Source organism: Sphaerulina musiva (genome assembly GCF_000320565.1).
Source record: "Sphaerulina musiva SO2202 unplaced genomic scaffold SEPMUscaffold_7, whole genome shotgun sequence".
In the NCBI taxonomy this organism is placed as follows: Eukaryota; Fungi; Ascomycota; class Dothideomycetes; order Mycosphaerellales; family Mycosphaerellaceae; genus Sphaerulina; species Sphaerulina musiva.
In genome coordinates, this window is record NW_016017389.1 from 295588 (window position 1) to 315798 (window position 20211).

At 49.6% G+C, this 20211-nt stretch overlaps 7 protein-coding genes across 7 annotated transcripts; 5 read left to right on the top strand and 2 right to left on the bottom strand.

Annotated features, from left to right (window-relative positions):
• Window positions 1-5305: 5305 nt before the first annotated feature.
• SEPMUDRAFT_150093 (uncharacterized protein) lies at window positions 5306-5774 on the top strand (the record flags this gene model as incomplete). The annotated part of the gene is made up of 1 exon (XM_016905959.2): window positions 5306-5774. The coding sequence occupies exon 1, from the start codon at window positions 5574-5576 to the stop codon at window positions 5772-5774; it is 201 nt and encodes a 66-aa protein (XP_016759186.1). The 5' UTR covers window positions 5306-5573.
• A 727-nt stretch (window positions 5775-6501) lies between these two features.
• On the top strand, window positions 6502-9441 carry SEPMUDRAFT_68313 (FAD dependent oxidoreductase). Its single transcript, XM_016909816.1, has 2 exons — window positions 6502-8057; window positions 8128-9441. Exon 1 carries the CDS (start codon window positions 6660-6662, stop codon window positions 7878-7880), a length of 1221 nt encoding a protein of 406 aa, XP_016759187.1. The 5' UTR covers window positions 6502-6659; the 3' UTR covers window positions 7881-8057; window positions 8128-9441.
• A 532-nt stretch (window positions 9442-9973) lies between these two features.
• SEPMUDRAFT_126675 (carbohydrate-binding module family 14 protein) lies at window positions 9974-10639 on the top strand (the record flags this gene model as incomplete). The annotated part of the gene is made up of 2 exons (XM_016902092.1): window positions 9974-10252; window positions 10333-10639. The coding sequence occupies one exon, from the start codon at window positions 9977-9979 to the stop codon at window positions 10184-10186; it is 210 nt and encodes a 69-aa protein (XP_016759188.1). The 3' UTR covers window positions 10187-10252; window positions 10333-10639.
• Window positions 10640-11395: 756 nt separating this feature from the next.
• Window positions 11396-13623, bottom strand: SEPMUDRAFT_88274 (PTR2-domain-containing protein; the record flags this gene model as incomplete). Its single annotated transcript, XM_016910469.1, has 6 exons — window positions 11396-12130; window positions 12192-12214; window positions 12282-12699; window positions 12760-13076; window positions 13127-13264; window positions 13320-13623. The coding sequence occupies 6 exons, from the start codon at window positions 13621-13623 to the stop codon at window positions 11483-11485; spliced, it is 1848 nt and encodes a 615-aa protein (XP_016759189.1). The 3' UTR covers window positions 11396-11482.
• Window positions 13624-14228: 605 nt separating this feature from the next.
• On the bottom strand, window positions 14229-16030 carry SEPMUDRAFT_150096 (NAD(P)-binding protein). Its single transcript, XM_016905960.1, has 2 exons — window positions 14596-16030; window positions 14229-14441 (listed from the first exon to the last, which is right to left on the bottom strand). Exon 1 carries the CDS (start codon window positions 16004-16006, stop codon window positions 15245-15247), a length of 762 nt encoding a protein of 253 aa, XP_016759190.1. The 5' UTR covers window positions 16007-16030; the 3' UTR covers window positions 14229-14441; window positions 14596-15244.
• Window positions 16031-16174: 144 nt separating this feature from the next.
• On the top strand, window positions 16175-17193 carry SEPMUDRAFT_126678 (uncharacterized protein). The gene is made up of 4 exons (XM_016902093.1): window positions 16175-16319; window positions 16508-16551; window positions 16735-16964; window positions 17158-17193. The coding sequence occupies exons 3-4, from the start codon at window positions 16740-16742 to the stop codon at window positions 17161-17163; spliced, it is 231 nt and encodes a 76-aa protein (XP_016759191.1). The 5' UTR covers window positions 16175-16319; window positions 16508-16551; window positions 16735-16739; the 3' UTR covers window positions 17164-17193.
• Window positions 17194-17415: 222 nt separating this feature from the next.
• Window positions 17416-19422, top strand: SEPMUDRAFT_150098 (histone-fold-containing protein). Its single transcript, XM_016905961.1, has 2 exons — window positions 17416-17512; window positions 17576-19422. Exons 1-2 carry the CDS (start codon window positions 17491-17493, stop codon window positions 18004-18006), a joined length of 453 nt encoding a protein of 150 aa, XP_016759192.1. The 5' UTR covers window positions 17416-17490; the 3' UTR covers window positions 18007-19422.
• Window positions 19423-20211: the final 789 nt, after the last annotated feature.

The window sequence follows — 20211 nt, forward strand, 5'->3', positions numbered from 1 at the left end:
TTCCCGGTTTTTTTTTTTTTTTTTTTTTTTTTTTTTTTTTTTTTTTTTTTTTTTCTTTTTTCTAATCGGCGCCTTACCTTTTGCCCGTTGAGTTTTTTTTTTTTTTAGTCTTTTGCCTTTTGCCTTTTGGTCTAGGCGTCATCTTGGCGGGAAATGATGATGATGATGGGTCATGATCATCTAGCCCTAGAAAAAAAATGCAAGGAGAAGAACCAAAAAAAAGAACTTTTAGGGCTCGAGACAGAGTGTAGGTAACGAGAACAGTTGTCCTCTTGTTGCCTTTTTTTTTTTTCTTTTCCCCTTTTGGCTTGTCTCGCCTGCCTTGCCTTGCCTTGCCCAATTCATCTCCCATCTCTCATCTCTCCATCTCATCAGATTCATCTCATCTCATCTGATCCCGAAAGGAAAAAAAAAATCCATTCATCATTACGTACGTAGAACCTTCCTTTTTCGTTTAGCCTCGCCTCCCTACCTCCTAGGTACATGTACCTAGTAGGTCGGTGAGGTAAGGTAAGGTAAAAGGAATTCGAACCAACGTCAAAACTCTCAACGACATACACACATAGGAGGTACAACAGTTGCCAAGGTACCTGGTACCTACCTGGTACATTCGCGTCCTAGCTAGCAAGAAAAAACGCTTTTTTGTCTTGTCTTTGTCTTTTGCCTTTTGCCTTGCTCTGCCTTGCCGGTCACATTTTGCGACGAAGAGTTCTATCCCGTTTTGTCGTATGTTTCTTTCTTCCGTTATAAAAACAGTAGACTCTACTCGGCCTCCTTGTTTGGATCAAAAAAATCTGTTGTTGAAAGTTGAAAGGAGGTAGTGCAGTCGTCTCGAATGATCCGCTTAGAGGGACCCGACGAACCAACCAACCAACACGTTATTTACTTGCCTAGCGAAAACATCCAAGCGTCGAACCTTTTTTTTTCTGTTATACTTGACCTTTCTCTTTCACTTTCGCTTTTTACTAGTAGTAGAGCCACGAGGCGAAAAAGTATACCTCCTCGTAGCGCAGCGGTGTTTTCTTTCTGTACATGTACTTTCTCGACATGACTCTAGCTCGTATGATTGTCTATAATCGACCAAAAAAAAAGAAAAGGGTTTCCCGTTTAGGTAGAAAAAAAACCTCCAAGTACAGAGGTACATACAGCCCGGCGAGTTTGTATCAATCATATACTTTGTACAGTACAGTCAGCACTTTATTGCCGAACCCAACGTCTAATGTATGTCTCTCTTGTCTTTACAAAAGTTGTCTTGCCCTACCTTGCCTTGCCTTGTCTTGTCTCTCCTATTGCTTTATATAGCCGGGAGCAAGGCAAGCCAAGGCAAGCGAGCAAGTACGTTCCTGTTGATTCCTGTTGAGTACTTGAGTACATATACCTATACCTTTTCTGGCACTTTCGAGACCAAATATGAAAGTTTCCAACAGGGACGGATGGGCGGAGGGACGGCTAGTTCGGCGGCGCTTAGGATGATTTTCTGTCTGTGCATACAGATGTGTATGTAGCATAACACTGTACTGTACTACTCTGTCCCATCTAGTCTAGAAGGCATTTCTTTTTTCTTTTCTCGGAAAACTCTCCGTCCGCCACGTATCGAAGATGCTTCCTAGGAGGTAGTGGGTAGGTTAATCCGAACGAGGCACTGCTTTGCTTCCAAAAAGGAAAAAAAAAAAAGCCCCGCCAAAAGCACGTAACAAAAAGCCACGTTTTTGCGATCAGCCGCATCGTAGCCACAAAAATATTTTACTATTGGTAGTGGAGGTAGTGGAGGTAGCTAATGGAGCTTGTGCCGTGTGCCGTATGCCGTGCCGCCTGCTCTCTCTCTCAAGTCAAAAAAAGGCTGTGATGAGAAGTGAAGAAGGCGCAGGAATAATGAGTCTCGTGAGCCCGGAATACGAAACGATGTACCTAGTATACTCGGTCCCGAAGTACACCTAGTACGGCCGGGCCGGCTTTTCTGCCTTCGTTTTCGCTTTTTTTTTATTCTTTTTTGCAACAACCCAATTCACAAAAGTTGGCGTAAGGCTAACTACCTGACCTACTTTCTCCGTAAAAAAAAAAGAAGTTTCGTAGCTGAACTGGGATCTTCTGTCGTGTCGAGTCGTGTCGTGTCGTGTCGTGTCGTGTCATGTCGTCAAAAGTGGAGATAGACTTTTTTTTTCTTCCTCAGATGGACTCAGCCTCTTGTCGGTAGAGGCGTATAGATGTTACGTATACGCTGAGGTTACACGAGCGTGTCTGACTGGCCGAATGTAGGATGCGGTTGTTCTATACGCGCTGAGAAGACCGAGAGACTTTTCTCCTCTCTCTCTCAGAAAGGGCATGCGTGATATTGGCTAGTAGAACGTTCGAGGTGCGTACACTTCAGCTGTCCTTATGCATGAAATGTCCTCCGCTATATGTTGGGGGCACGAAACACATTTACTAGCGGAGATGTCTCCAATTTTTCATTTTTTCTTGTATGTTGAACCTCTATCCCCAAAAGACAGCCCAGAGGCCTAGATCACCATCTTCACTCTAAAAAACAGCAAGAAAAAAAAAATTCACCAAGTCATTTTCTCTTTCTTTTGGCGGGAAGGCGTAGAGAGAGGAGCTACTAACCTAGTAGGAAGCTATTGTCTAGACTGCACGTGGCTATAGGGAAAAAAAATTCATCACTGCCAATATAGTGTGCATAATGGACATAGCCACACCCGTAGCGGCGTAGCGGCGTAGCTTGGACGGGAAAAAGAAAAGTAGTAGTTAGCGTCTAGCGGACCTTTTTAGTGTTGAGGATCAAATAGTCTGTAGGAGGTAGTGTGGTCACTATAGTTGTGCGTCAGCCACACCTACTCTCTCTCTCTGTCTCTTACTCTCTCTTTCTCTTACCTGCAAGCCCTTCGTTTCGTTTCCGTTTCGTTCGTTCGTTCGTTCGTTCGTTCGTTCGTTCGTTCGTACAAACTGACTGACTTGACACTATACGAAGCAAAAACCCGTACAACAGCACAAGGTAACAACAGTAGCTTTCTCTTTCCCCTCCAAAAGACACCTTCGTACGTACGTACGTATACAAAAAAAAGTTCTTTCGTATAGAGAGGGCCTGGAACCAAGCAGTCATCGTATTAAGAAAAAAAATTCAGATAGAAATAAAAACATTTTCCGTAGAAGGAATGCACCGCCGCCGCTCCTCTACGACGCCGCCGATATACAGTAGTCTTGCGACGATGTGACTTATCCGATCACGTTCTAGTAGGAAAAAAATTGTGTGATGAGAACCATACGATAATAAGAACGGTAGGGGAGCAGAATTTTTCTTGCGCAAAAGTTTCTGATCAGTACTACATACAGTTAAGGTAGCGCTCCAGTATTCCTCCTACTGTACAGTAGTAGTGTGAGACGGGGCCTACTCCAAACGAAATCAAAAAGCCTACCGACCGACCTAGTAAGCGCGAAAAGGGTATTGGCATCACATCGGAGGCTTGGATACCTGTCGTATACAGTAGTGAATTCGTGACAAGACCGACGACGACGACGACGACGACGATGACAAGAAACGTAATACACGGCGAGATGGCCGAAAAGGGATTCGTGCCCCGTGTGTGTTTTGGGTGTGTCCTCGTGTACATAGATAGGTACTAAGGTAAATAAGGTATGTAGTAGTATAGTAGTACAGTACAGTAGTACATGGAGACGTTTTCTTTTCCAGTAAGCTGGATGTGTGTCCAACCCCAGTTTTGGATCCGCATGTGCCGGCAACCTTTCCTCGGGAAGTGCTTCGTGTCGCAAACTAACACGGGGCCAGCAACTTCGAAGCGATGTATAGAGAAGAAGCGAAGTTGTGCCATGCGCACGCAATCTCGTCTCTTCCATGTCGAGCATCCGTGACCACGACCAACAGGGAAGAAGGCCCGGGATCTACTACACTTTATTGACTTGTAGGAGTCAGATCGTGGTCAGGAGCCAAGCTTTTACTGCATGCAAAAGTCTGAGTTTTTTTTTTGTTTCTCTTTCCAACATCTGTCCCAGTATTGGCCGGGGCCCCACTCGCAGGGCTAGTCTTGAGGCGGGTGTCGCTTCATCACGTGGATTTTTATTGTTGTTGTTGTTGGTTCTGACAAGAGATGCGAAACAGACGCAAAATGGTTACAAGGGGGGGTCTGGTAAAGCCAATGGGCACCTAGAGATGGAAGACCCATGTCTGCGAAGATCCATCGAATTCAATCGCTCGCTTGCGGAGAGTCTGCAGGCTGATGCAGTGCCCGGCTCACTGCGCTGGCCATACCGCAGAACTGACTATCGATTCGCAACCAGAGGAAAAAAGGCCGCTCTGGGTGTTCTTGCAACTGTGTCGAATCAGCTTGTCGGGTCGAGCAAAGCCTGTCATCTGTGCTTCTCGTACTGCCTCCGGACCAGAAATCGGGAGCCACAAAACACCCTGCCTGCGCCTTTTTGGTGGATACATCTATGTGAAGGCTGTGTCAGTACCGAGCCCACTATTACCACACAGCTAAGATGCTTGGCGTAACTCCGGATAGATCTACGGTATTGTGAGCTGGCGCCCCCACGATGTGAATCCAGCAAGAGCGTCATGCAGCAAGTAAGTACCTGAGTGGTCACGATGCTGCCACCCTATAGCTACACATGTGGCCATCGAGGCTCTGATGAGCAGCCAGCTACTTGCAGCCGCCCAATCAATTTCTACCGCTGGAAGCCGTGTGCTGGATCTGTAGTGCTCGGCAGATGGAACCACGGCGATTTCGTCAGGCGCGTCCACACGTTGTCCGGTATTCACCCGATCGCAGGATTCTTTCCGTTCGCCCTGACAATTGTATTATTGTGCGAGGCGAGCACATGATCGTCCGCTGGTGAGCTCTCTCATCATGGTCCGTCGTGAATGATGCAAGTGCATTTCAGGGATCTGGTCAGCACGCTTGCAAGTCTGTTCTGCGTGTGATTCGAGTCCAACCGGTGCCTCGTAGTTTCTCGCCTTAATAATCTGTGCCCACGGCTCGGTGACGTGCAATCGCCAGGAGCCCAGGACGGTGTCCAGTGAAGGGCCATGGTGTTTGATACACCGCGCGCGGCCGACGGCGGCGGTCCATCCTTGCGGACGGGCTCTTCTGATATCAGACTAAGGGAGGAGGTAGGTGTGAAGTGAAGAAAGAGACGGTGTGAAAAGAAGTCGCGCCAAACGCAGGCGGCGCGCTAAGCTCGATCGATAATGTCCACCAGGTAGGTATAGTCCTCAGCTACATGTATCACTCCACAGCTGATACTTCTTCAAAGGGAACTGATTGATGATACAGTGATGCCACTCAATTTCCGCTCATAGCTTGACAGGTCCACACACAAGCATCAATCAGTCTTTGTGCTCGCCGGTCCGGATGTCATCTCCACGGCAAATGCGTGTCAAAACGTCCGACTTGTGCCCGCCAGATCTGCATAAGCTACATACAACATACGTGAGGCACAAACTCACGACTGCAGCACCCTGAAATTCGACCCACTGTATGCAACCGCGTTATTGACACCCACTGTGACGACGTTCTCACCTTCCCGCAGCCAATAGCAGGATCCTGTTATGGTCGAGAAATATGTGCAGCGAAGTGCGAACCTCTACTCTAATGTGGGAGGCGTGTTGCAAAAGTCCGTCAATCCACCCCCAGAGGATATCGAATACCGATCTGTTCCCTCCTCCTCTTCCTCCTCCAAGTTCGGCAGTCCTGGTGTCGCGCTGTCTGCTGTGTCTCCGCGGTTTTGATGTGACTGCCTCTCTCTTCTGGCCGATGACATGATCGGCGGCTGTGAAGATGTTAAAGAAGTCTTCATCGAGCTCCCAGAGGGGCTAGATATCGCTGCCAACGGCCAGTAGCTTGTGCTGCTCGCTGGTAACAGAGTCATCACAGACCCGAATATTCGTCAAGAAACGCGCACAGAGGTCACATGTGTTTGGCAATGTGTTGTTCTTCACTTTTTGCATCTCATCTCCAACGTGTTTGTTCCGCATTGTGAAGAATCTTGAAGATGGAAATTCGGACTCCATGGGATGGAATCTGGTCATCAATCCAGGAGCTCGTTGGGCTCGCTACTCATGCTGATCTGAATCTGTGATGCCAGTGCGAAAATTTGGAGGACCGTTCTCGATACCAATCTTGATGAAGAAAATACTTATCAAGTACCACTAGGCTGGTCAGGGAGACAGCCAAGTGTTCTTTGGATATGTTCTTTTACAGCGGACAGTGGAGGCATTGCGCTCATGAGTCGGACTGTCATTATTCGAGGCTCTCATGCAGGGTGTTTATAGAGTCCGATATCTGATTTTCGATATAGAAGGGTCTGCAGCGGTCTGATACATGTATCCCTCAGCCATGAGTGAGGTCTGGAGGAGACGGCCCATACCGATACCGGTGCCAAGATTCATCAGCTGAGCGAGATCGGTCCTTCACTGTACGAGGCGGAATATCCTTCTCCAGGCGACGCGTTGAGTGCTATGAGATGCTCAGCAGTGAGGTAGCTGTCAAAGGACGATACATAACTAGTCACAAGTGAGTGCAGCCGTATCTCCTCATCTCCAGCACAGCATCGGCAACGAGGTTCAGTACCTCTCTCGGTCCTCTTCCTCCTCCTCCTCCTCCTCCTCCTCCTCCTACTACTAATGACATATCGTTACCGGTATCAACATGACGGGCACAGTCATTCTCGGTGCCGGCGTTATAGGCACTTCAACAGCCTATTATCTATCCCAGTCGCCACAACATGCAAGAGACTCCATCCACCTCATCGATCCGTGTCCAGAGCTGTTCGCTTCAGCATCTGGCAAGGCAGGAGGCTTCCTTGCTGAAGATTGGTTCGATCCTGCGACTGCAGAACTGGGAGAGTTGAGTTTCAGACTACACCGAGAGTTGGCTGAGGAGTATGACGGAAAGAAACACTGGGGTTATAGCCGTAGCACTGCAAGCTCTGTGACGGTGATCGCTGCACCAGGGAAGAAAAAGAAGAGAAAGTCATGGTTGGAGCATGGGGGCAGCAGGGCGGCAGTTGCCACGGCAGATCTGGTAGAGCACTATACCGATGGGAGTGGTCCAGGCTGGATGAGGAAGTGGGAGGGCAACAGAGTGGAAACTATCAGCGAAGATCGTGGCGTGGCGCAAGTTGATCCCAAGAGGTTGTGTGAATTTTTGTTGGAAAAGAGTCTACAAAGAGGTGTGCAACTGCATCAGCCTGCGAGGGCGATCAAAATCTCAAGAGACGATGGAGGACTGCTAAATGGTGTGGTGATGCGTGGAGCTGATGGATCGGAACAGATTTTGCCATGTAAACGGCTACTCATCACCGCCGGAGCCTGGACTTCTCGAGTCTTTGCTGAACTCTTCCCCGAATCGTCGGTACAGATACCAGTGAGCCAGCTAGCAGGATATAGCCTCGTCGTACGATCTCCACGCTGGACTGCAGAACATGAAGCTGATGGATGCCATGCGGTATTTGCAAGTACTTCGGATGCCTGGTCACCTGAGATGTTCAGCCGATCTGGCGAGGAGATTTATATTGCTGGTCTCAACTCTTCCACTACACCACTACCAGCCCTGCCCACAGACGCGGAGACAGACCCTGCTGCCGTCGAAGAGGTACGGCGAGTGACAGAGCAGATGATTGGCACAGACTTCGCAGTCGTGCGAGAAGGCTTATGCTTCAGACCGGTGACGAGGAGTGGCAATCCCATATTGGCTCAAATCTCAGATGACAAGTTAGGAGCTGGTGTCATGGAATCTGGAGGCGTCTTCGTTTGTGCTGGACATGGTCCATGGGGCATCAGTCTCAGCTTGGGCACTGGAAAGATCGTTTCCGAAATACTAACGAACGAAAGACTTAGTTGTAACGTCAGCAGGCTAGGACTGCACTAATGATCGAATGGCTATACCACACCAAGCGAACCTGAGTCTTTCTCCTGGTATGCAACTTCTCGCAACGGTCCGGCTCCTGGCAAGAACGGAAGTGGATCGTGCTAGGAGGTACTCTTGACTTGACAACCGACGGAGATGTCTCTCCATCACTTTCCAGTGAGTGGCTTTCCAAGGCAGGTGAGTGGAACCAACATGCGCGAGAGAAATGGCAAGCAGTGCTGATAAAGCAAGCGCTAACTCGTGATAGTGACTTGTTTGCTTTGCACAGTCACCACAGTGTACTTGGTCTAGTGTACCACTTTCGCCTTGATTGCCATCAGCTCTCATCGCACCGCGCGAGGTCTACGGACATGGCGAATCACACTCAGCACATGAAGGCTGCTTCGAGCCCTATTGGTTCCCTAACTTTACTGCTGATTTACTCAGCCACGTCGACGAGAAGCACTGGTAAGGAATAGAAGGTCGTTTGCAACGCTACCTCCTATAGGGATCATGGGCTTCGACATTCCGCACGCCACTATTGGCTTACACCTTTGAGCATATGTATGCTTGTCTCGGTCAGGCGAGTCTCGAATTATTCGAACGCCTGCGACTAGGACTCCTTAAGCATCAAAGAGCTCTCGGTTGCACGGCGCGGGTTACACGAATGCGAAGCATACTGGGGAAGCTAAACACTGGCGCGAGGCCGAGCCACAAATATCGCGGCAAGTACCGTTCCATGAGCTAAGACAACTCGGCTCGAGATTCTGATGCTGATGAAGAAGCTGTCATCGAAGCTTTTCCACCTTGCGAATACTCTGGAAGTGGTGGCCATCCTCGTGCCATTACGAAGTAGTTGACCCAAGATTACCTGTTTACTGTCTCATACCTACCACCTAGACTGGCCGGAAATATCTTGCGGGGTTGTCTGTTGCTGAGAGTGAGAACTTGGCGAGCTAGGTGGTTCTGTTTGGAGTGATGTTTCCAGGTCGACACGATGTCCAACGCTGAAATGACTTCGAAGCGAATATACGTGCATTACTGCGTATGCCGTCAGGCGTCAGCTACCGACCATCCTAGGAGAAGGACCTTGCACCTCCAGACCACAAGGCCACTCCATACCAAGACGGACGGACACACTAGGGTCCGTCGCACGTGTCTGCGCTCCACCCTTGAGGCTTGAGCGTGTTCAACCAGGACGACACCTGCTGTTGCTTGAACCGGTCTAGCCGAAGCTTGCTCCCTATGACTTCCGAGCTGCTAGGGGCATGGCATTTTACAAGGTGGACGGGGCAATACGAAACTGTCTGCATTTTTTGCTTTCCACGTTATGTGATCAGTGATCCAGCAGTAATCTATACCATTACTGTTGCTAAGTTGATACTAGGCATTGAAACTCTAAGTGCACCACGGGCCGGTCGGCCGGCTTGTCTGCGAGAACGATACAGAGAAGCTTTTACAGAGATGAAGCGCTCGTGTTGGTGTGACTACCTGAGTATACTGATCGAATGCATGCGACGCTTCGAAGCACATTTTTGATCCTTCTGCGCGCGTTCCGAAGTTCTCAATACTTAATCAATACTTTTGAAAATGGAGAAGCATCTTCGGATGATCCTACCACCTACCGGATCGCTTCGCAACAGAACCTGTCAGGTGCTATTTTCTGCCCTCGGCAAGGATCTATACATGGTAACAACAAATTTCATCTCACCCTGCTAGTAACACTCCAAGCTTCACATGGATGGGGGGAACCCTATAGAATTGTCAATTGTTAGTAGGTCACCCTTCACAACGAGTCGTGAACGACAACAAGAGAGCCTGGTCCTGTTCTGATGTTGGTTTAATATCACTTAAATTCTTCCCCTTTCTCTTCTCCCTAGATCCAACAACAACTCTCATCAAACGCACTTCGAACAACACACACACTCACACATACACTCCACTCTCAACCGGAACAAATCTCCACCACAACCAAACCCACACAACCCAACCCAACCCAACCCAACCGCAAAATGTTCTCCCCCACCCTCCTCCTCCTCGCCCTCTCCACCTCATCAGTCCTCGCCTACCCCCAAGCAGGATCGGTCGACACCACCTTCACCTGTCCCGCCGCAGATATGATGAATACGAAGTGCTTGGGCCCCAAAGACTGCCTCTACCCAGACGACAACAACTGCGCAGGATTTCTCCACTGTCAACCTTTGGATGGCTACCAGACGGGAATTGCGTATCGTATGGATTGTCCGGTCGGACTGAGGTGGAACGATAACGCCAAGTGGTGTGATTACCCGGCTAATGCGACTTGTACGCCTCATGAGGTTTATTAAATGGTGGGAAGGCGGGCCGGTGGAAGAAAAGGGGGGAAGATGAGTGTGGGAAGGCGGGTTAGGTTTGTATGTGATGAATTTTTTTTCCACTCTTTTTCTTTTCTTCCTTTTTTGATGTGGATGGCTAACCAATGCCTTGTTTTTAGATCCCCTTTTCCCTTTCTTCGCTTTTCAACAACAATCAGCATCATCATCATCTCACGGCATCGAATAATTCCTCTCTCCCCCTCAAAAGGGTAGCACGGCTTTTCAACGACATCATACTCGAGCTCGCGTGGCGTTGGAAAAGATCCAAAACTTCCAACTTTCACCCATGGTGAGGAGGGAGTGAGGGCGGGAGAAAGGGAGTGAATCGTCTTTCCCTTCCTGAAAAAAACAGGAGAGGCGAAGGAATGAAAGGATTACGATAACATCATTTATAAAAGACAGTTATAGATTCCATGGACAGACGGCCCTTATGGCGATATTACCTGTTAGTTAATGATGAAAAATGTCATATATGTATGTATTTATGTAAAATGGATATATTTTCACGTAATGACATGCGATGGATCATGGATAATGAAGATCTTGATGAGAAGAGACTTGAGACGGTGTGATATTTCCTATGGTCTGCCTGTAAAGAGGCCGGTATCTAGGTAAGCCTCTTGAGAGTTGTTTTTTAATTTTTTAAAAGCTGCTGCTGGCATACCTAGCTAGGTATGAGAGATTTGAGGCGTGAATTGTTTTTTTTTTCTCTATAGTAGGAGAGAGAGTTGTATGTATGCATGTATGTACCTTATATATGTATTTAGTTTGAGGAGTGGTGAGAATAATAATAATAATAACAACGACAACCACCACCACCACCAATCTGGCGGTTTGATTGGGCTGTATTTGATCAGAATAGAGGGGGGGAGAGAGAGAGAGATGTTGATTCCCCATCCATTATCCAGACAGAGACCATAAGTACCTGAATTGAGTAGTCTTACAAAAATTTCGTTTGTACCGCCAAGAGCAGTGATGGCTGGTGCCGATTTCAGTAACATCCATCTTAGATATATGCAGCAGTGTCAGTAATATGGAACTGGCGGCAGACTTTTTTGTAGTTTGAGATGTAGATGTTCTCTAGTGTTGTATGGACGAAAAGAAAAGAATTTCATGAATTTAGAGAGAGAGAGGGAGAGAGAGAGGGAAAGAGGGAGAGAGAATGAGCCATAAGAGTGTTCTGTGCTACCTGGCGGTCTTTTATTTGGAACTGTATCCTGACAACAATAACAACAACATCATCATCATCATCATCATCATGGATACATTTCAAATCTTCTCATCCGCATTCGTCGCAGGTCGATAATGATGATCCGCCGCCACACTCCCCGCCTCACTCGTCTTCTCCGAATAATCATGAGCATCCAACGCATTCATCTCATCCTCTTGCAGATCATAATGATGAAACGTAAACCAAAAAACAATCGCAGTGAGAAACGACGCGATAGAGACGCCCGTATACATCCACATGATAGCAGGATCTCCCGTGGCGGGGATGAGAGCTTCAGAAAGGGCGGATCCAATGGCGTTGGTGAAGAGGTACATGGACTGGACGAAGGATTTCATCGATGGTGGGGCTTTGGTGTATGCGTATTCGAGCCCGGTGACCGAGATGAAGATTTCTGCGAGACCGATGAAGACGTATGCGGGTGTCTGGACTACGATGTGGACGTGGTTTGGGAGCGAGGACTCTCCAATCATGCCCGCTGGACACTTTCCTGGTGAGCCGTAGCATGGTCCCGCGCTGTAGATGATGTGTTGTACGATGGCGGCGTAGGCGACACAGATGGAAGCGAGGACGAAGCCAATGGTGATTCGTGCAATGGGCTTCAGCTCGATGTGATATTTGCGTAGCACGGGGTAGACCAATTTGTCGAGGATGGGTATGAAGATGATGATGGAGATGGGATCAAAGTTCTACATGGAAGAAATCAGCAAGTGTCTTTCTGAAGATGGTCTGCTCATGTGGAGTTCGTACCTGCATCAGATCATTTGGCATTCCTACAGTGAGGGGCATAAGTCAGCAATGAGTCGAGGTAAAGTGCGGAAAAGGGGGTCGAAATCATACCATGACCCTCCATTTGCGCAGCCTGACTGACAAAGTTGCTAGAGAACTGGCCATAGACGACCCAGAAGACAGGGTAGAAGCAGAACACCTTGCAGGCACGTAGGGCACGCTTCAGCTCGTCAACGAAGTGGTCGTTCCAAGCCACTGGCTTCGTCTTGCCATTGGTGGCGCGCCAGGTGGGCTTTGCGGCATTGGTGTCGCGGTTGGCAATCATGATACCAATGGCCTTGAATGCGTCTGTGATGATGGATCCTTGTGGTGGCCGGTCGATGTAGCGTTTCCGGCAGGTCACAAGGACGACTACTCCAATGTTGAACATGCAGAAGCATAGGAGGAAGGCGGTCCAAAATCCCTTGTACTTTTCCATGAAGGGAGTGGCGAGCAGCGAGAGACTTCCGATGTTAATGCACCCATAGAACTACAGTCTAGTGAGCTGAAGCTGCCACAAATGAAACCCTTCGAGTCTCCGTCAACTCACCACCATGTAAATGCGTTGATAAGTGATGGCAGGATCGATGATCACACGCTCTCCGGTGGGCAAAGTCTTGATAGCCTGAAGGCGCCTCGTGTATTGATCTGCAATCAGCGGAGCAATGTTTGACTTGATGCCACCTGTACCAAATGCAATCACGACGATCGCAGTCACATAGCCGCCAAGTGCAGCACCATGGTCGATTGCGGTCGGCAGAGCGGTTGTCCAGAGGATGAGTATGCCACACCAGTAAATGCCGGCGAAAATGAGGATGGTCTTGTACTTGCCCAAGTACTGGTCCGCAATAATGGCACCGAATATGGCTGATTGTGTCAGTACGTCTGACAGCAACATGTCGATCGAATGCGCTTACGTGTCACGTATGAGAAGAACTGGAAGAAGAGATTCAGGCCAGTAGCACCGACATGACCCAAGCCTAGACCTCGTGGCCCATCTTGTCCGCCAGGCCTGTTGCTAATGTAATTCTGGAATAGACCCTGACAGCCGTAGTCTAGAGTTTCGCGTGAGTACAGCGTCCGTGGGGCATGAAGCTTGGGATGGCATACAAGTGAAGCGCTCGCACAGCTCCACGATTGCGATGAGGAATGCTGAGGCAGGAAACTGGTCGCCGATGTGTCGCAGCGTCTTCTTCTCGTGCTCGGTCGGCTCAGCCTCATCCGGCGAATGGTCGTGCTGGTGCTCGGCATCAAGCCTATCGCCCTTTTCATGCGCGATGGCCGGAAGCTGAGCGCCAGTCATGTCCGCAGGGCCAGCGATGCCGTCGGTAGTGGTGGTGCCGCCGCCGAGTGCACTGCGCTGCTGAAGGGCGGAATGAAGCTCGACGACGGGGTCTTCGTGGTTCTGTGCCATTATCGTTGCTCGCAAGAAGTTGACGAGAGAAAGAGAAATCAAAACACAACGGATGGTGGAAGGGTGGGAGTACTTAGGTCTGCTTGTGCGACTACAACCTCATGCACGAAGTGGATATTGGTTGGCTCCGAATTGTTGCCACGGCGAGCTGCGAAGCAATTCTACCATGGACCACCATTACCAGCAGTGCGGTGGCCATGTATGTCTCGGACCCTCACACACCCATCCCCCGGTGCGAAGTGAGGGCCAGCGATGAAAAGCGGCCAATACTAATGCTGGGACTGGACGGTGATGGCGAAGGAGCGCAAGTCAAGTGAACAAAACCTAGACAAGAGATGGAAGCGAGTCCGCGGTCCAATCAAGTAGCGGCTTGGCGCTGAGTCAAGGCCCGGATCAAGCACTCCTCTGGGCTCGCGTCGATGCTTGGACATTGCTTGTGGCATAGCTATGGCATATATCATATCATACCATACCATAGCTATGCCCTCTGTATCCGTCTTACTGTAACACACACCCGCAAGCGGATGCAGATTTCGTGCGGCACAGTCCTGCCACGCTGCTCCGCTTTTGATAATGAAGATCGAGAGCATATTTGTCGGAGTGGAAAAATACAGTAGTGAGATGCTAGAAACGCCGCCAGCTGTCGGTAGATTGTCCCCACTTGGTCTGCTGGTATAGTTGTCTGTAATATGGCTTGCATGAAGCCATGACGTTGTTCTTCTCGAACCCAGTTGAGCTGTGAGTCTGGGGCCTCGAGGATGGCTAATGGATGTACGGCAGGGCAAGTCGCGTACATAACGATCTGCCAGGGGACGTTTCTGTAGAGTCCACATATGCTGTCAGCATACCCTATGCATAGATTGCCATAAAGGCACTCATATTAGCCCTGGAGCCTTCTACCCTCCTTCCTTATTCAGCTGTCTTTCGACATAGATGAGGTTACAACGCGAAGGAATATAGGATGATGTCTACCTTATACCGCTTGTGCCCGCTTCGGAGATTCCTTTTTGGTCACAGACCGAGTGCGCTTCGTGTCTGCGCCGCTTGTGTGCTTTCCAGAAAGCGTCTTCACCGGAGAGCCAACATGCTATATTGATTGTCAAACGACTATCAATACTGTGCCTTAATCTCGGCTTCGGCAAAGTTCTCCGTATACATGACAGGACCTTGTACAAGCTCAGCAGTTACAGCATAATGCTATGCCAAAATGCTATCCTTAGACCCTGCGTTCGAGTGCATATGTTGGTTCGTCCAGTCATACGTCTCACAAAGCTCCACCCGCTCTCCCCAGCTGAGCTGAGTAGCAAACAGCTGAGATCATTTGCATTTTCTGTTCTGTGACCAGATCGTGTAGACTGCCGCAGGATGGTAGTAGGTAGCTCTGGTGTTGTGGAACTGCCAGGGAAGGCGAGGGTTTCGCCATGTGAACGACGAGGAGGGACTGACTCAATACCTAAGATCCACAGTCAACAGTACAGGAGAACGCAGGTCGTTCGATGGACTACAGCGCAGAAGCACGCCATCTCGGAGTACTGACGCTGCCATTGTATCCTTGGATAATGGCGCCTTTTGACAGCAGCAACCTCAGGAAGCTAGCACCAGGACGCAAACCCACAGTCCTTCAACCCTCCTGAAACGCCTTCAACTCCTCCGCATTCCAGCTCAAAAACTTCCCACTCAACTCCCTCGGCGCCTCCAAGACCAACTTGGCCATAACCCACCCGGGCTGCTCAGGTCTCAGCAACGCCCCCGTATCCTTCAACTCCTTGAACCTCTTTCGATCACTCTCCTCCATCACCTCATGATGTTTCTCTCGAATCTCCCTCTGCATTTCCGTGTCCACCACTCCCGGTCGAATCGCCATAGACGTGACTCCCGCCTCTTTCTCTTCCGCCGCGATACTCTGTGCTAAATGGTTCAGAGCGGCTTTGCTAGAGCCGTATGCACCCCATGTTGGGTAAGCGGTTGCAGCGGCGCCGGAGGAGGTGAAGAGGATGGTGCCTGTGGTGGAGCGGAGATGGGGGATTGCAGCGGTGGCGAGGGCGACGGCGGAGAAGAAGTTGATGTTGTATGCGTTTCTCCACGCTTCGGCGGAAGAATCTGCTACTCTGCTGACGGGGTCGAGCGTTCCATGGTTCACGATGACGCCGTCTAGTTTGCCAAAGGTTTGGATGGTGAGATTGATGGCCTTTTGGCCCAAGGATAAGTCGGCGAGGTCACCGGTAAGGATAGCGGTCTGGTCGGGGTATTGCCCTTCGAGGTCACGGAGGGGTGCTTCGGAGCGGGCGACGAGGGTGACTTTGTGCGAATGTTGGAGGAGGTAGTGCGAAATGGCAAGGCCAATGCCTCGGGAGGCGCCTGTGACGACTATCACTTTGGACATTTCTGGCGTTGTAGAAAACGGTGATGTTGTTTTGTTCGAAGAAACTACTGGAGCTAAAGGTACCTGAGGTAGCCATGAGGGTGGGGTGCCAGTCTCGCCTGTGCCATTGAGTTTTGATCCTTCGAGACCTACACCCACACACCAACACTGGCCTCCATGGGTTAAGTTCGGTCTTTCTGAGGTATAAAAGATGATGGCATATGTTCATGGGCTATCTAGTAAAATGTATACTCATAAGTCCACGAGCCCTCAACAGCTGGTTGAGAGAAGCAGCACAAATTGCCGACAGTGTTCACACGCACATAAGACCTACCTGCCGCACATGTCAGCGATGCGACCATCAACTCGTAACGATTTTCGAATGCATTTTTTGGTTGGAGCTCAGTCGAAAGATGAAAAGAATTATACATTGTGATCAACACGAGGCCGAAGCCGTCAGGTTTAGCATGGAATGTTTGGTAGCATCATTGCAGAAAGTGGGAGAACGAAGTGTATACATACCGGAGTTGAAATTGCTGTAGTCGACTCGAATGAAACGTAAACTACTTTCGCCATTGTCAGCTGTGTGCCCGCGAGGTGTCCTTCATAGTGCTGTGAGGGCGTTGGCGGCGACAGTGCTCATTTAATCGAACCAGTTTGTTCCGTCATGATAGATCGGTATTTGATAGTACATGTTGTGTTAATCATTGTGTCGGGGGTATTGTCGGAGTTTGTGTGTCTATGCTCACCCTTTATGAATCGGCTGGCGGCCACCATCGAGTGTGGCAAGTATATATGCTGCCGCCAGCTATCGTGTCCCAGCGTAGAACGTTGGTGCTGTGGCAGTATTCGTCGCTACACGCGCCTGGAGTCTGATGACGAGGAAAGGTTCTCATCGGCTATGCAGTACTCCGCCAACTGTCAAGCTCTTCAATCTCGAATCGGCATCGTGGGCGCTGTTGCAACGATCATAGTGACACTGCGCACATATCAGCTGAAGCTCAAGCAAGCCATGCAAGAATAGAGATTGTGAAGAGGAAGTTTCATTCAGCCAGAGATTTGGCGTCTCGGTCAATCACCACAGAAGCTCTCAATAGGAGCTCGTTGGTATGATAGGGGCGACAACGGTTCATCAGGTGAAACGACGGAGGTGAGTGGAGCGATGGGCTTACCAGTGATGTTGTGTGCGCCGGCGGCGGATGGTCGAGGTTGATGCGAGGTTGGTGAAGTGAAGAAGCAGAAATGGAGAGCAAGAAAGTTTGAGCAAAGAGCTGCCCACGCCAAGAAGAGCACAGATTCCTCGGAAGGCCGGGCCGAACTGCGTGAGAATACAGATAACTTTGGCTGACGCGACCAGCTTGCGTGTGTTAACCTCTTCCTCTGTACTTACCTTAGGTAGGTACTGTATAACATTCCATACTCGACAATACCAACAACCTCGCGCGATAGACGAAACCATCGCGTTAGCCTCACCACCATACCATACCGTTCATCCACCCACGACCATGTCTGACAAGGAGTTTGGAGGCATGTCTCACATTTAAGCGACCACCAACTCACCTCCACCACCACAACTAACAAGTTCACCAGGCAATGAGGATCTCTCCCTGCCTAAGGCTACAGTACAGAAGATTATCAACGAAGTCCTCGCGACGAATCCCTCTCTCAAAGATGGCAACGGCACCATGTCTTTCGCCAAAGATACGCGGGACCTGTTGATCGATGCCTCTGTCGAGTTCATCAATCTGATTTCCTCCGAAGCCAACGAAATCGCCGAGAAAGAAGCGAAAAAGACCATCGGTGCCGACCATATCTTCAAGGCCCTCGAGGAACTGGGCTTTGGCGACTACAACGAAGAGCTTGGGAAGGTTGCAGATGGGTTCAAGGCGGAAAGCGCGAGACGCGAGAAGAAGCAAACGAAGATCGAGAACAGTGGACTGAGTGCAGAAGAGCTCCAGAAAATGCAGGACGATCTGTTCAAGAAAGCTGGAGAGAAGTACACTGGCGAGTCACAGGACTAGGCGTCCATTGAAGCTGGGAGGCTCCCAAACATCGAGAAGACTCTCGGCGAAGGGGAGAAACACGATTTCTCCGAAATCGAGCCTGCAGTCAACACCCTATCAGGGGGGCGGACCCAAAAAAAGGGAAATGTGTTACAGCCGCATGGTATGTTCACCCTGTCTCTCCCTCCAAGCTCGGCATCGCTTCGAGTCGACTGTGTCATGAAGCTCGAGAGCACTATATAATGCGATGAATCTGAGTCGGGCCAGCTCGTATTGAGAGATTCACAGTGTCGCGGACGCCAGAGGAGCGCAGGGCAATGAAGACTGCATGGCAAAAGGCGGCCAGGGCTTTGGCGAGAGAAAATAAAGCAAAAGAGAAAAACGCATCGAAAGAGAGGGATATCAATCAGTAGACCGACCATGCCTGAAAGTCGTGTCTTGGCTCCAATAGAGAGGACCGCGTCCGTCAATTGGATAGTACTCCCTTTCCGGGTTCTAAGAGAGAAGGAGAGGTATGGCACACATAGCCACTTGGCTCTCCAAACCGTACTGTGCCGCGGTCAGCTGGGCTCAAGCCGCGATGCGCCAACTCGAGCGGGAATGATCGAGGTGCACAATGTCCACCGGCAAAGTTCTTGAGCGAAGACGAGCAGTGGCGGGGAATCATGGGCGACAGAGTTATAGAGAACGGCTGCTTTACACAGCTGATATGAATGAATCACTGTTATTGCCAAGGATCCTTTTCTGCTGAGCGGGATATCTGGTGGTGCAACTCGTAGTCTGCTCGTGGCACATAGCTGCCTAAGCTTGAACCGTGTTGTCAGAGCGACAGATATCTGGGCATACGATTCGGCAACTTTGGTCATCTTACACGACGATGTCGCACGACCAATGGTAGCAACATCCCACGACATGGACACGAAGTGCCCGCATTGAACCGGAAAGAACCAGACTCGCTTTAGACTGTGCAAGAGTTCGCGACATTCTTTACTGGAGTACAATAGGCCATCTACGAGATCGCCTACAGGATAGAAGCTGCTTCAAGCAGATTTCATTGGCGCAATCAACAAGTTGAATTAGTGGATTACAAGCTGCGGGCAAACAGACTCTGCCAACAATACCTAGTCTCACCCTTTCAAGAAGTCAAACCATCTCCGCTGAGCGTTGAAGAGTACGCTTATCCTCCATAGCTGCTAACCACCTTCCCCGTGTCTCGCAGCGGTCGTCGAATTTGCGCAGAGATGAATTCGGTTAATGTAGAAAAGAAGGTTGCATTGGCGAGTTTCGTCCTTGTCGTGTGAGCAATGATGCGGATCCATCTACCACTTCGGGCCGGCTTTTCTTGGTTGGAGAAGGCGTGATCTGAACAGTCTTGGTACATATACCAGTTGTTTACACAAGTCGCAAGCGTCGAACGACCCATCACTTGCGCGACTTGCTGACGCCGGGAACCCGTAGGTGATGTGGGTTTCTTTTCTTTTAACACTAAAAACACTTTTTAGTCTACTCGCATAAGAAGAGGAAAAGAGCGACGGGAAGATCGTACGTCAGCCCAGCAACACTAGTCACGTCTGTCAGTCAGGTTCCTTCTTTTCTTCCAAAGCTGCGACTTGCTCCTGACTTACATTTGGGATATCATCACAATTAGGATTCTGGGAGCAGCACTCTGGGTCGAATCCCCATCCTCCTCCTCCTCCTCCAGGGTCTTCTCCACCCTCACCAGGGTTGGAAAGCGCCATGTGTACAAAAGTGGCGATAATCAGGTAGGTGAAATGCATGTTTGGGCCGTGGGTATGTTGATGTCGTTCGTGTTTGGGGGTAACCACTAGACAGATTGGAGGCGACAGACTGAGCCTATTACTTAAGAGCAGAAAAGAAAATGGCGGGCGGGCGTGCTGCTTTATTTTACGACTAAAATTTATTGCTGACGCCAGGGCCGAAATACCAAGACTCCTGTACCCCAAAGCTCCCCCTTCCACAGGCCTGGGGTAGTTTTTCATGTTGGTTGGAGTTTTGTTGGAATGAGACATACCAGGCTTTACCAGGCATACCTAGGTAGGTAGGCCAGTATGTCAATTGGTACCAAAACTTACCTACAGAACCAACGCTCACGGTTCACCACACCTCTCAGGCATATTGTGTGATTAATCTAAAAAGGTGTCTCTCATATCTCACCTACACTACTCCACGGACCTGGATATACGATCGCAAACTACTACTAAC

Excerpts from the sequence above, each read along its gene's own strand:
- SEPMUDRAFT_150096 (XM_016905960.1), bottom strand. The coding sequence starts at position 16,006 with ATGTCCAAAGTGATAGTCGTCACAGGCGCCTCCCGAGGCATTGGCCTT.
- SEPMUDRAFT_126678 (XM_016902093.1), top strand. The coding sequence starts at position 16,740 with ATGAATCGGCTGGCGGCCACCATCGAGTGTGGCAAGTATATATGCTGC.
- SEPMUDRAFT_68313 (XM_016909816.1), top strand. The coding sequence starts at position 6,660 with ATGACGGGCACAGTCATTCTCGGTGCCGGCGTTATAGGCACTTCAACA.
- SEPMUDRAFT_150098 (XM_016905961.1), top strand. The coding sequence starts at position 17,491 with ATGTCTGACAAGGAGTTTGGAG. Across the intron at positions 17,513-17,575 it reads GTCTGACAAGGAGTTTGGAG|GCAATGAGGATCTCTCCCTG; the intron begins GCATGTCTCACA and ends CAAGTTCACCAG.